This window comes from Leptodactylus fuscus, chromosome 6, assembly GCF_031893055.1.
Source record: "Leptodactylus fuscus isolate aLepFus1 chromosome 6, aLepFus1.hap2, whole genome shotgun sequence".
Classification (NCBI taxonomy): Eukaryota; Metazoa; Chordata; class Amphibia; order Anura; family Leptodactylidae; genus Leptodactylus; species Leptodactylus fuscus.
Window position 1 is genome coordinate 163,489,132 of NC_134270.1, and position 15,553 is coordinate 163,504,684.

Consider the following 15,553-nt stretch of genomic DNA (forward strand, 5'->3'; position numbering starts at 1 on the left):
TGTGTACATACATTACATTACTTATCCTGTACTGATCCTGAGTTACATCATGTATTATACTCCAGAGCTGCACTCACTATTCTGCTGGTACAGTCACTGTGTACATACATTGTATTACATTACTTATCCTGTACTGATCCTAAGTTACATCCTGTATTATACTTCAGAGCTGCGCTCACTATTCTGCTGGTACAGTCACTGTGTATATACATTACATTACTTATCCTGTACTGATACTGAGTTACATCCTGTATTATACTTCAGAGCTGCACTCAGTATTCTGCTGGTACAGTCACTGTGTACATACATTACATTACTTATCCTGTATTATACTCCAGAGCTACACTCACTATTCTGCTGGTACAGTCACTGTGTACATACATTACTTATCCTGTACTGATCCTGAGTTACATCCTGTATTATACTCCAGAGCTGCGCTCACTATTCTGCTGTTACAGTCACTATGTACATACATTACATTACTTATCCTGTACTGATCCTAAGTTACATCCTGTATTATACTTCAGAGCTGCGCTCACTATTCTGCTGGTACAGTCACTGTGCACATACATTACATTACTTATCCTGTACTGATCCTGAGTTACATGCTGTATTATACTTCAGAGCTGCGCTCACTATTCTGCTGGTACAGTCACTGTGTACATACATTACATTACTTATCCTGTACTGATCCTGAGTTACATCCTGTATTATAATCCAGAGCTGCGCTCACTATTCTGCTGGTACAATCACTGTGTACATATATTACATTACTTATCCTGTACTGATACTGAGTTACATCCTGTATTATACTTCAGAGCTGCACTCAGTATTCTGCTGGTACAGTCACTGTGTACATACATTACATTACTTATCCTGTATTATACTCCAGAGCTGCACTCACTATTCTGCTGGTACAGTCACTGTGTACATACATTACTTATCCTGTACTGATCCTGAGTTACATCCTGTATTATACTCCAGAGCTGCGCTCACTATTCTGCTGTTACAGTCACTATGTACATACATTACATTACTTATCCTGTACTGATCCTAAGTTACATCCTGTATTATACTTCAGAGCTGCGCTCACTATTCTGCTGGTACAGTCACTGTGCACATACATTACATTACTTATCCTGTACTGATCCTGAGTTACATGCTGTATTATACTTCAGAGCTGCGCTCACTATTCTGCTGGTACAGTCACTGTGTACATACATTACATTACTTATCCTGTACTGATCCTGAGTTACATCCTGTATTATAATCCAGAGCTGCGCTCACTATTCTGCTGGTACAATCACTGTGTACATACATTACATTACTTATCCTGTACTGATCCTGAGTTACATCCTGTATTATACTCCAGAGCTGCGCTCACTATTCTGCTGTTACAGTCACTGTGTACATACATTACATTTCTTATCCTGTACTGATCCTGAGTTATATTCTGTATTATACTCCAGAGCTGCGCTCACTATTCTGCTGGTGCAGTCACTGTGTACATACATTACATTTCTTATCCTGTACTGATCCTGAGTTATATTCTGTATTATACTCCAGAGCTGCGCTCACTATTCTGCTGGTGCAGTCACTGTGTACATACATTACATTACTTATCCTGTATTGATCCTGAGTTACATCCTGTATTATACTCCAGAGCTGCGCCCACTATTCTGCTGGTACAGTCACTGTGTACATACATTACATTACTTATCCTGTACTGATCCTGAATTATATTCTGTATTATACTCCAGAGCTGCGCTCACTATTCTGCTGGTACAGTCACTATGTACATACATTGCATTACATTACTTATCCTGTACTGATCCTGAGTTACATCATGTATTATACTCCAGAGCTGCACTCACTATTCTGCTGGTACAGTCACTGTGTACATACATTACTTATCCTGTACTGATCGTGAGTTACATCATGTATTATACTCCAGAACTGCGCTCACTATTCTGCTGGTACAGTCACTGTGTACATACATTACATTACTTATCCTGTACTGATACTGAGTTACATCCTGTATTATACTTCAGAGCTGCACTCAGTATTCTGCTGGTACAGTCACTGTGTACATACATTACATTACTTATCCTGTATTATACTCCAGAGCTGCACTCACTATTCTGCTGGTAGAGTCACTGTGTACATACATTACTTATCCTGTACTGATCCTGAGTTACATCCTGTATTATACTCCAGAGCTGCGCTCACTATTCTGCTGTTACAGTCACTATGTACATACATTACATTACTTATCCTGTACTGATCCTAAGTTACATCCTATATTATACTTCAGAGCTGCGCTCACTATTCTGCTGGTACAGTCACTGTGCACATACATTACATTACTTATCCTGTACTGATCCTGAGTTACATCCTGTATTATACTTCAGAGCTGCGCTCACTATTCTGCTGGTACAGTCACTGTGCACATACATTACATTACTTATCCTGTACTGATCCTGAGTTACATGCTGTATTATACTTCATAGCTGCGCTCACTATTCTGCTGGTACAGTCACTGTGCACATACATTACATTACTTATCCTGTACTGATCCTGAGTTACATGCTGTATTATACTGCAGAGCTGCACTCACTATTCTGCTGGTACAGTCACTGTGCACATACATTACATTACTTATCCTGTACTGATCCTGAGTTACATGCTGTATTATACTTCATAGCTGCGCTCACTATTCTGCTGGTACAGTCACTGTGCACATACATTACATTACTTATCCTGTACTGATCCTGAGTTACATGCTGTATTATACTGCAGAGCTGCACTCACTATTCTGCTGTTACAGTCACTGTGTACATACATTACATTTCTTATCCTGTACTGATCCTGAGTTATATTCTGTATTATACTCCAGAGCTGCGCTCACTATTCTGCTGGTGCAGTCACTGTGTACATACATTACATTACTTATCCTGTACTGATCCTGAGTTACATCCTGTATTATACTCCAGAGCTGCGCTCACTATTCTGCTGGTACAGTCACTGTGTACATACATTACATTACTTATCCTGTACTGATCCTGAGTTACATCCTGTATTATACTCCAGAGCTGCGCTCACTATTCTGCTGGTACAGTCACTGTGTACATACATTACATTACTTATCCTGTACTGATTCTGAGTTATATTCTGTATTATACTCCAGAGCTGCGCTCACTATTCTGCTGGTGCAGTCACTGTGTACATACATTACATTTCTTATCCTGTACTGATCCTGAGTTATATTCTATATTATACTCCAGAGCTGCGCTCACTATTCTGCTGGTGCAGTCACTGTGTACATACATTACATTACTTATCCTGTATTGATCCTGAGTTACATCCTGTATTATACTCCAGAGCTGCGCCCACTATTCTGCTGGTACAGTCACTGTGTACATACATTACATTACTTATCCTGTACTGATCCTGAATTATATTCTGTATTATACTCCAGAGCTGCGCTCACTATTCTGCTGGTACAGTCACTATGTACATACATTGCATTACATTACTTATCCTGTACTGATCCTGAGTTACATCATGTATTATACTCCAGAGCTGCACTCACTATTCTGCTGGTACAGTCACTGTGTACATACATTACTTATCCTGTACTGATCGTGAGTTACATCATGTATTATACTCCAGAACTGCGCTCACTATTCTGCTGGTACAGTCACTGTGTACATACATTACATTACTTATCCTGTACTGATACTGAGTTACATCCTGTATTATACTTCAGAGCTGCACTCAGTATTCTGCTGGTACAGTCACTGTGTACATACATTACATTACTTATCCTGTATTATACTCCAGAGCTGCACTCACTATTCTGCTGGTAGAGTCACTGTGTACATACATTACTTATCCTGTACTGATCCTGAGTTACATCCTGTATTATACTCCAGAGCTGCGCTCACTATTCTGCTGTTACAGTCACTATGTACATACATTACATTACTTATCCTGTACTGATCCTAAGTTACATCCTGTATTATACTTCAGAGCTGCGCTCACTATTCTGCTGGTACAGTCACTGTGCACATACATTACATTACTTATCCTGTACTGATCCTGAGTTACATCCTGTATTATACTTCAGAGCTGCGCTCACTATTCTGCTGGTACAGTCACTGTGCACATACATTACATTACTTATCCTGTACTGATCCTGAGTTACATGCTGTATTATACTTCATAGCTGCGCTCACTATTCTGCTGGTACAGTCACTGTGCACATACATTACATTACTTATCCTGTACTGATCCTGAGTTACATACTGTATTATACTCCAGAGCTGCACTCACTATTCTGCTGGTGCAGTCACTGTGTACATACATTACTTATCCTGTACTGATCCTGAGTTACATCCTGTATTATAATCCAGAGCTGCGCTCACTATTCTGCTGGTACAATCACTGTGTACATACATTACATTACTTATCCTGTACTGATCCTCAGTTACATCCTGTATTATACTCCAGAGCTGCGCTCACTATTCTGCTGTTACAGTCACTGTGTACATACATTACATTTCTTATCCTGTACTGATCCTGAGTTATATTCTGTATTATACTCCAGAGCTGCGCTCACTATTCTGCTGGTGCAGTCACTGTGTACATACATTACATTACTTATCCTGTACTGATCCTGAGTTACATCCTGTATTATACTCCAGAGCTGCGCTCACTATTCTGCTGGTACAGTCACTGTGTACATACATTACATTACTTATCCTGTACTGATCCTGAGTTACATCCTGTATTATACTCCAGAGCTGCGCTCACTATTCTGCTGGTACAGTCACTGTGTACATACATTACATTACTTATCCTGTACTGATTCTGAGTTATATTCTGTATTATACTCCAGAGCTGCACTCACTATTCTGCTGGTACAGTCACTGTGTATATACATTACATTACTTATCCTGTACTGATCCTGAGATACATCCTGTATTATACTCCAGAGCTGCGCTCACTATTCTGCTGGTGCAGTCACTGTGTACATACATTACATATCCTGTACTGATCCTGAGTTACATCCTGTATTATACTCCAGAGCTGCGCTCACTACTCTGCTGGTGCAGTCACTGTGTACATACATTACATATCCTGTACTGATCCTGAGTTACATCCTGTATTAATCTCCAGAGCTGCACTCACTATTCTGCTGGTACAGTCACTGTGTACACACATTACATTACTTATCCTGTACTGATCCTGAGTTACATCCTGTATTATACTCCAGAGCTGCACTCACTATTCTGCTGGTACAGTCACTGTGTACATACATTACATTACTTATCCTGTACTGATCCTGAGTTATATCCAGTATTATACTCCAGAGCTGCGCTCACTATTCTGCTGGTACAGTCACTGTGTACATACATTACATTACTTATCATGTACTGATCCTGAGTTACATCCTGTATTATACTCCAGAGCTGCGCTCACTATTCTGCTGGTGCAGTCATTGTGTACATACATTACATTACATATCCTGTACTGATCCTGAGTTATATTCTGTATTATACTCCAGAGCTGTGCTCACTATTCTGCTGGTGCAGTCACTGTGTACATACATTACATTACTTATCCTGTACTGATCCTGAGTTACATCCTGTATTATACTCCAGAGCTGCGCTCACTATTCTGCTGGTGCAGTCATTGTGTACATACATTACATTACTTATCCTGTACTGATCCTGAGTTACATCCTGTATTATACTCCAGAGCTGCGCTCACTATTCTGCTGGTACAGTCACTGTGTACATACATTACATTACTTATCCTGTACTGATCCTGAGTTACATCCTGTATTATACTCCAGAGCTGCGCTCACTATTCTGCTGGTGCAGTCATTGTGTACATACATTACATTACTTATCCTGTACTGATCCTGAGTTACATCCTGTATTATACATCGGATTCCGGAGAGGTGAGTAAAACAGTTTATGATGTTCCGTCACCTCCCCTGGGTCTCTGATTATTATACTCGGGAGTCTGAAAAGACCCACAAGTATAACAATAGTTAGTGGGTGGGCCACTGTGGGGCATAATAGTTAGACATGCAACTATGGGGCATAATAGAGGATGCAGGGTCCACTGTGGCCCCTGTAACTTCTATTATGCCCCACAGCGACCCCCCACTGCAATCTCTATTATGCCCCAAAATCTATTGTGCCACTGTGGGGCATAATATGGGCTGCAGAGGCCGCTGTGGAGAAGTGAGGAGTCAAAGATGTCTGTGTTTCAAACTTTACAGAGTCAAGTCACAGCTGGAAGAAGTGGTCATGGCGGCCTAATGGGAAGAGACGGGAAATGTGGAAGACGTCTCCTGTAAGTAATACTGCACAAAATATTACTGTACTGTATTCCCCCGCTGCCTGAGGCTGACGATCAAAAGATGAACTTCGCCTCCTTCGGGGGTGGGGCGTCTTTTGATCATCTGCCTCAGGCAGCAGAGAGGTTAGGGTCACTACTGTGTATGGGGGGGAGGGGGGGTTAGTATGATTTTTTAATGTTGCAATTTAGGTTTTATTTGTTCATCTGAAAAGTATGAAAATTGCCCTGACAGCCAGAGGAGAGAAACCCCCTGGCAGTGAAAGGGTTAAAGCCCCATATCTTAGATATGGCCACGTGATGACTAATGGGATGGGAGCTGAATTGTTGGATTGTTACACATGTCTCACAATACCTAAATGTTACCTGCGGGCACACGATTGGAGGAGAATTAACCAATAAGGAGAAACATTATACTGCCTGGAAGAAAACAAACAAAATAAGTCGTCTACGCCCACATGGCATCCATTAAGTGTCTGAGCTCCTCAGGTAGGAAATAAAGAATCTCAGAGTTCCAGGTGAGACGACCTGTAGTGTCCTGCAAGGCCGGGATAAGAGGTAAGTGGAGGAGAGGGGGCAATACTCTGTGGTCTTTGTCCAACCAACTGTCTATGGCTAGGTTCACACTTGCACTGGGCTCTCCGTCTACAGACTATAATGGGGTCCATCGAGTTTTTGCCATTTTTATACTGAAACCAACAGAGAAAAAAGTTCTCCGTTCAGGACATTTCTCTCTGACAATTTTTAGCAGCAATGTTTCCCTCTGATGCAGATGTGAACCTAACCTCTGCTGTATCTGAGCCGCCATATGTCATATTCAGGGGGGGGGGGAATGGAGCTGCAGGAGCCGCTGACTATATATACTATAGCTAGAAGCTAATATATTAAATTAACCCTTCACTAAATCTCGCAGGGGTGGAGGAATGAATCTGGAGTGAAGTTTCCCTCTGATGCAGATGTGAATCTAGTCTCTGCTGTATCTGAGCTGCCATATGTCATATTCAAGGGGACAGGGGGGGATGGAGCTGCAGGAGCCGCTCTACTGAACATAGAAGCTAATATACTAAACTGACCCATCACTAAACCGCACAGGGGTGGAGGAGTGTGAGGAGCCTGTATTAGGGTATAGTCACACATGGCAGGTCGGTTGCAGATAATGAAGCTCCATCCATTAGAACAAGGAGGTAACTGCAGCAGGTTCATGGATTTCTGTAAATCACAGATATTTCTGCAGCAGATTTACTGCATGTGTATCCTTGTACTAGGGACGGTGAGCCAAGTAAACCAAGATTATTATAGATTATTAATCTACTCACTCCTGACCATATGGTGCGGCCCAGAGCATTACACACAATACAGTACAGCCCCACCTAGTGGTAGAGATATATAGTGCAGGGCTCTGTATATCCCGCACAGGATATTCACATGGTCATATTTGCTGTTGTTACAGATTGTCTTCTCCTGTGTATTGTCCGTCTGTCTGTACACAATGTCACTCCGTCTGCTGCTCCTCCTTAGTCTAGGTAAGGAATGATCTATAGTAAGAAATTGCTCACAAGACAAATCCAGAATCACAAGAAGTTACTGACAGACGTTTCTTCTTTCTAGTATCAGTGGATGTGTCAGGACATAACCTCGGTACGTTCAATGATATGATTAAGAAAGTGTTAGACAAAAGGAGAGCAGACTTCACCTTCTATGGCTGCCAATGTGGAATTTTTCGTGGTGCTGAAATAGTGGATGAGATTGATAGGTAAGTGACCTGATATCCTACAGTAGGGGTAGGTAACCTTCGGCACTCCAGCTGTTGTAAAACTACAACTCCCAGCATGCAAACTTACCTTTCTTGGAAGTGACTGGAGCATGTTGGGAGTTGTAGTCTCACAGCAGGTGGAGTGCCGGAGGTTACTGACTCCTGTCCTATAATACAGATCAGTATGTATATACAGTATCGTACCTCCCAACTTCTAGAGGACAGAAAGAGGGACAAAATGTGCGGCACACTGCATGTCCGACAGCCATTTTGGTGTAGTTCGCTGGAGATATGCCCAAGATTTGAACTGCCAGAGTGAGATTGGATAAATGAAGGCAGCACAGTATGCGGGGAGGGCAGACGGGGCACAAGCACTGGAGGGGGTGGAATGAACAGTATGACACAGGGGGTGCTTGGAGGCCCTGGGGAGCGACCAGGGTTCTCCATGTGCTCATTTGCATAAAGTTATTAACCAGGATTACAACGGAATGGCGGGGAGAGTTTAAAAAGAGAAGGTAGTAGTAGAATAGTCTTTTTAAAAGCTATCCAGGCAGGTTTTTATCTCAAAACCACTGACACCAATGACAGACTCCTTTTAAGGAAGCTGCAGGCACAATGTGAGTGATGTCATTATATCGCGCCTACAGCTCCCGAAGCACACAGGAGCACAGGGGTGAGGAGGGAGCTGTCTGCTCCGGCTCCAACACTGTATTCAACTCATCTGCATACTCTCTGGTACAGATGCATACCTCCCAACTTTCAAAGGACAGAAAGAGGGAGAGTACATGCAAATTTAGCTCCACCCACTTCTATGCTGACTCCGCCCACTCCGATCAATTTTACATGTACCCCCACACAGTATAATGCTCCTACAGTGACCCATTATATGCCCCCACATTATAATGTTCATCTCTGATTATCCAACTGTATGATGTCCCTCTCCTGGTATTCAAGTTTAAACTGAGGGGAACTAGAGGGGACATTACACTGGGACATCTGGAGAGTTACATTAAACTGTGGGGGTAGTTGGATGGAGACATTAAACTGGGAAAAACTAGAGGGGGACATTAAACTGGGGACAACTACAAGCAGACATGTCCGCCTCCCACTACCCGCACGGTTTAATGTCCTGCCCCCAGTTTAATGTCATTCTCTATCTTCCTCCCCTTCATCTGCCCCCATTTTAATGTCCTCCTTCATCTGCCATCAATTTAATATCTTCCCCCAGTTTAATGTTCCCTCTCCATTTGCCCGCGGAGTTTAGCACATATACTTCCCTCTCCTCGCTCCCCTGCTGCTCTGTGTGAAGTCTGCCTCTCCGGACTGTTGAGGGAGCTACAGGCGCAATGTGAGTGACGTCAACAAATTACCTACAGCTCCCCGGCACGGTGTATACAGGAGCACAGTGGTGAGGTAGGGGAAGTCCACGGATGGCTCCTGCTTCATCACTGTATTCAACTCTTCTGCGTCCTCTCTGAATGCAAATGAGTTGAATCTGGGACCTACCTCCCGCCAATCGGGACTGCAGGACAGGACCCAAAATCCAGGACTGTCCTGCAGAATCCGGGACGGTTGGGGGGTAAGCAGCATATAGATGAAGAGATGTAGCAAAGCTGAATTTTGTTATTACAATCTGAGTACAGATAATGTAGTAGATGTCATCTGCAGTCCCATATAACACCACAGGTAACACAGTGATAACTCTCTGAGTACAGGTAATGTAGTAGATGTCACCTGCAGTCCTATGTAACACCACAGATAACACAGTGATAACTCTCTGAGTACAGGTAATGTAGTAGATGTCACCTGCACTCCTATGTAACACCACAGATAACACTCTGAGTAAAGATAATGTAGTAGATGTCACTGGCAGTCCTATGTAACACCACAGATAACACAGTGATAACTCTCCGAGTATAGATAATGTAGTATATGTCACCTGCAGTCCCATGTAACACCACAAATAACACTCTGAGTACAGATAATGTAGTAGATGTCACTGGCAGTCCCATGTAATGTAACACTCAGGAGGGCCAGGGTTGGTATCATGGGTAATATAGCAGATGTGGACGGCTTTTAGGGGGTCCCTGGGTCCCAAATGTGCACAAAATCTCCTTTTTGATGTCCCCGACTACCCACCCCCACGTGGTACCTCACAATGACAACAGACAACCAGGTCTCGGGAGTAATCGTTGCTCTTTTACTAGCAGGACAAGGTAATACAAATGTATATATGGAGTAATTCTTCACATACAATACAGCGATCTTTGTAGGCAGTGTCCAGTTAAGCAGGTGATGGAGCTTGGAGCAGGAATGCTTTGGATAGTTTAATTTGTAGTTGCTTGGGTAGTTAAACTTGTATATACTTGTAAAGATGGCCTGTATCCAGGGGGTTAGTCCTCAACAAACTGGGTACACATATGTAGGAGAGGAAATAGAGTTTTCGACAGCGGGAGACCCTCAAATTCTGCCAGACTAGCTATGGGTTTCTTAAATATAGATTTGTCCCAAAGATTTACTTGAATAGAGAGATACATGTAGAGGTCCCAGATGAGATGGATAAGCAGATCCGTAAACTTTAGTGCTTGTAGGCTTGGAGCTTCAGAGGAAAATACTCTCTGAGGAGGATCTTGAGGACAGAGGAACAGACATCTCCATTTGAAGTGCTCTGAGACTTGGCTGCCATTTTTCAGCTCCACATGTGTACAACTCTCCACACAAAGGACCAAGACAAAGGGTTCCCAATCCCCCTAGAGGGGACCGTAACTCCTCCTCCTTCAGGCCAGTCAAAGGAGCTTGATGGATCCTGAAGGTCACCTGATCATACTGGACACTCCTTTACATTGGCAACTTAAATTACAATGTGTAGGCAGGTGTAGTTCACAAAACATCCACAAGATGGCGCATTAATAGACTCCCCTGAGTGCTGGCTCTGGTGAAATAGAAATACTGGTAAATGGAGGGGGAGGAACCTCTTTACCTTATATGCAAATGTCCATACCATCTCGGTCTGCAAGGACTATTAAAGGGAATTGGACGAGCAGTACCGGAACATTACAGTAACACCACAGATAACAGAGTGATAACTCTCTGAGTACAGGTAATGTAGTAGATGTCACCTGCAGTCCTATGTAACACCACAGATAACACAGTGATAACTCTCTGAGTACAGATAATGTAGTAGATGTCACCGACAGTCCTATGTAACACCACAGATAACAAAGTGATAACTCTCTGAGTACAGGTAATGTAGTAGATGTCACCTGCAGTCCTATGTAACACCACAGATAACACAGTGATATCTCTCTGAGTACAGATAATGTAGTCGATGTCACCTGCAGTCCTATGTAACACCACAGATAACACAGTGATATCTCTCTGAGTACAGGTAATGTAGTAGATGTCACCTGCAGTCCTATGTAACACCACAGATAACACAGTGATAACTCTCTGAGTACAGGTAATGTAGTAGATGTCACCTGCAGTCCTATGTAACGCCACAGATAACACAGTGATAACTCTCTGAGTACAGATAATGTAGTAGATGTTACCTGCAGTCCTATGTAACACTACAGATAACACAGTGATAACTCTCTGAGTACAGGTAATGTAGTAGATGTCACCTGCAGTCCTATGTAACACTACAGATAACACAGTGATAACTCTCTGAGTACAGGTAATGTAGTAGATGTCACCTGCAGTCCTATGTAACACTACAGATAACACAGTGATAACTCTCTATATACAGATAATGTAGTAGATGTCACCTGCAGTCCTATGTAACACTACAGATAACACAGTGATAACTCTCTGAGTACAGATAATGTAGTAGATGTCACCTGCAGTCCTATGTAACACCACAGATAACACAGTGATAACTCTCTGAGTACAGATAATGTAGTAGATGTCGCCGGCAGTCCTATGTAACACCACAGATAACACAGTGATAACTCTCTGAGTACAGGTAATGTAGTAGATGTCACCTGCAGTCCTATGTAACACCACAGATAACACAGTGATAACTCTCCTGGTACATTCAGTGCAGTAGAAGGTTTATGCAGTCCTATGTAACACATGATGACACCGCTCTGTTTTCCTCCCTTAGGTGCTGTCATACAAGGACTTGTTGCCTCATACGTATCCTAAATGAAGGCTGTGACAGTGTTTCCTCTTCTTACTATTACACTTACGAGAACGGGAACATCACCTGCAGTAAGTTGGATATTAGGTCGGGATAGAAAATAAATCTTCCCATTTACTCACAACAGGGAGGGTAACGCCCCCTCACTCTAAGCCCCACCCCCAACATACCCTATAAAGTTATAGAACTGTAGCATTCTGCACCTATTAACTCCTTAAAATATTTTTTTTTTCAGGTTAAAATTATGGCTTTCCTTTTCTAAGGATAGGACATCAGTGTTAGATTGGTGAGGATGCGACTCCTGGCACCCCCACTGATCAGCTGTACTTATTAGCTAATACATAGAGAATGGAGCAGGAAGCAGAAAGTGCCGTTCTGTGTGTAGTGGCAGAGATGAGTCATTGCAGCTTAGCCCCATACAAGTAAATAGGAGGTGATCTGCAGTACCTGACCTGGCCACTACACAGACAACAGCGCTGTCCGATTCCTGTCTCCTCCTCTCTGTATCAGGTGTTGAGAACAAAATCTATATAATTTTTTAAATTATCACTTTTGGACACAAAAGTCGCTTTTCCAATGTGATCTGTAACATGTCTCCTTTCCCATCCAAGGGCTTGTTTTTTTTATAATAACCTGTACTTTATACCGGGGACATTTTATCTCTTCTACCACTAGTTTTAGCATTTGCTCTCTGAAGTAGATGAAATATTTTGTCTTTTTTTTTTTTTTTTTTTTTTTAATGCACCGTATAATACATTGACTGCTTGAACACAGAATAATGCCCCATTTGTAGCCTCATGTATTTTAATAGCACCAATAGTGTCCCTACACAGTATAATGCCCCCATTGTGCCCCCTCCCAGAAAAAAATGACCCCATAGTGCCCCTAAACAATGTAATCCAAGTATAATGGTCTCACACAGTATAAAGCTTCCATAGTGCCCCCACAGTATCATACCCACACATAGTGTCATCATACCATAGTCTCCCATACAGTACCATGCCCCCATAGTGCCCACCAGGGGCGTAACTACCGCAGAGGCAGCGGAGGCAGCTGCCACAGGGCCCGGGCCATTAGGGGGCCCGGTGACAGCCACTACCGCTGAGGTTTTTTTTAAATAGGCCGTTACGGGCCCTATTCACTTACTTATCCTGGCTGGGCCGAGGTCGGCAAGGGACACCGCGGGCCCCACAAATGCTATCATTATACTCGGGGGTCTTTGCAGACCCCCGAGTATAATGATCGGCGGACCAGGAGAGGTAAGGGAACGTAAAAAACACTGTTACTTCTCCACGATCCTGCCAGGCCTCCTTCATACTTGTCTGACGTCTCTGACGTCACATGAACCCGGCCTGCTTCCCGGGTCATGTGACGTCCGACGTCATTAAAGAAGGATGAGAGCAGCGGTCAACAGCATAGGAGCCGGGGAACAGGTAAGTAACTGTTTTTTTTAATGTTTTTATTCCCCCGGGTCTCCGATTATTATACTCTGGGGTCTGAAAAGATATATAGAGTATAATAATTGTTTATGGGTGTCCACAGTGGGACATAATACTGTGTGCAGGGGCCACTATGGGACATAATACTGTGTGCAGGGGCCACTATGGGGAATAATAGTGTGTGCAGGGGCCACTAATGGACATAATACTGTGTGCAGGGGCCACTAATGGACATAATACTGTGTGCAGGGGCCACTATGGGGGATAATACTGTGTGCAGGGGCCACTATGGGGGATAATACTGTGTGCAGGGGCCACTATGGGGCATAATATTGTGTGCAGGGGCCAGTAAGGGACATAATACTGTGTGCAGGGGCCACTATGGGGGATAATACTGTGTGCAGGGGCCACTATGGGGGATAATACTGTGTGCAGGGGCCACTATGGGGCATAATACTGTGTACAGGGGCCACTATGGGGCATAATACTGTGTGCAGGGGCCACTATGGGGAATAATACTGTGTGCAGGGGCCACTATGGGGCATAATACTGTGTGCAGGGGCCACTATGGGGGATAATACTGTGTGCAGGGGCCACTATGGGGGATAATACTGTGTGCAGGGGCCACTATGGGGCATAATACTGTGTACAGGGGCCACTATGGGGCATAATACTGTGTGCAGGGGCCACTATGGGGGATAATACTTTGTGCAGGGGCCACTATGGGGCATAATAGAGCACGCAGGAATGCGTAGGAGGGGGTCGGTCGAGGTCATTGGCGTCGGTCAGGGGAGGGAGGGGGCCCATGTCAAAAGTTCGCCACGGGGTCCCGCCATTCCTAGTTACGCCACTGCCCCCACAGTATCATACCCACACAGTGTCATCATTCCATAGTCTCTCATACAGTACCATGCCCCCATAGTGCCCACACACAGTATAATGCTTACATAGTGCCCCCTCAATTAATAATGTCACATTATGCCATTATGACCTGAGGATTTAAGACCTTGGGGCTCCTTCTTCTAAGTCTCTGGCGAGATGACTGAGCCATATACATAGTGATCTGGTAACAGGCTCCTACGGACGACATAAGGTTTATTCAAGACAGAATCTGACCTTTGGTCTTTTTTCCTCCCAGTCTATCCCAATCACGTCTTAGCCATTCCTGCAGGACCGGATGACTCGGATAAACCTTGCCTTTAGTTACAAGAAAGTAATAGAGTTTCTTTCTTACGTTCTGTTTTAACCCATTAGTGGCCCAGTACATGATATATGATGTATTCTGAGAGATGTTTCTGGTTTCCCAGGTGAGGACATGCCCGGATGTGTCAAGAGACTCTTTGAGTGCGACAAAGCAGCCGTGTTGTGTATGAAGAGCCAGAAGTACATAGAAGAAAATAGAAAACACATGGTGAACAACCGATGTAAGGGAGGACATCTACCCTGCTAAATATCTCGCTGTATACATGGCTGGTGTCACATCCTAAGAGCCCTGTCCTCGGGGCTGTATACAGGAGCTGCTGTCATCCGTCACACAGCATGTCATTGTAATAAAACACATCAGCAATACATAGAAAGCCTTGTGTCCTTCTCTTGTGGTGTTACATACTCTGCACAGACACTTCTTACCACTTACCTCCACTCTCCCTCTATTTCACTACTTTTTACCCAAGTCCGTCTGTCCCTCTTTTCTCTGTAAATGTCCCTTTTTTATATTGGAACTAGATCTGCAGTAAAGGGGTTGTCCAGGCAAAAATGGAAAACCCCTTTAACTTTTAAATCAGCCGGGGGCAACGAAAAAAAAGCAAGAAAAAAATATCACACTCACCTGTCCCCGATGCTCCGGTG

General features: G+C 43.5%; 1 protein-coding gene across 1 annotated transcript; it reads left to right on the forward strand.

Moving 5' to 3' along the window:
* The first annotated feature begins 6,843 nt into the window (after positions 1 to 6,843).
* On the forward strand, positions 6,844 to 15,335 carry LOC142208982 (phospholipase A2, membrane associated-like). The gene is made up of 5 exons (XM_075277901.1): positions 6,844 to 6,930; positions 7,823 to 7,895; positions 7,981 to 8,125; positions 12,231 to 12,337; positions 15,013 to 15,335. The coding sequence occupies exons 2-5, from the start codon at positions 7,862 to 7,864 to the stop codon at positions 15,153 to 15,155; spliced, it is 429 nt and encodes a 142-aa protein (XP_075134002.1). The 5' UTR covers positions 6,844 to 6,930; positions 7,823 to 7,861; the 3' UTR covers positions 15,156 to 15,335.
* Positions 15,336 to 15,553: the final 218 nt, after the last annotated feature.

Coding starts and splice junctions, on each gene's coding strand:
- LOC142208982 (XM_075277901.1), top strand. CDS start 7,862: ATGTCACTCCGTCTGCTGCTCCTCCTTAGTCTAG. Junction 8,126..12,230: donor ATAGTGGATGAGATTGATAG/GTAAGTGACCTG, acceptor TTCCTCCCTTAG/GTGCTGTCATACAAGGACTT. Junction 12,338..15,012: donor GAACGGGAACATCACCTGCA/GTAAGTTGGATA, acceptor CTGGTTTCCCAG/GTGAGGACATGCCCGGATGT.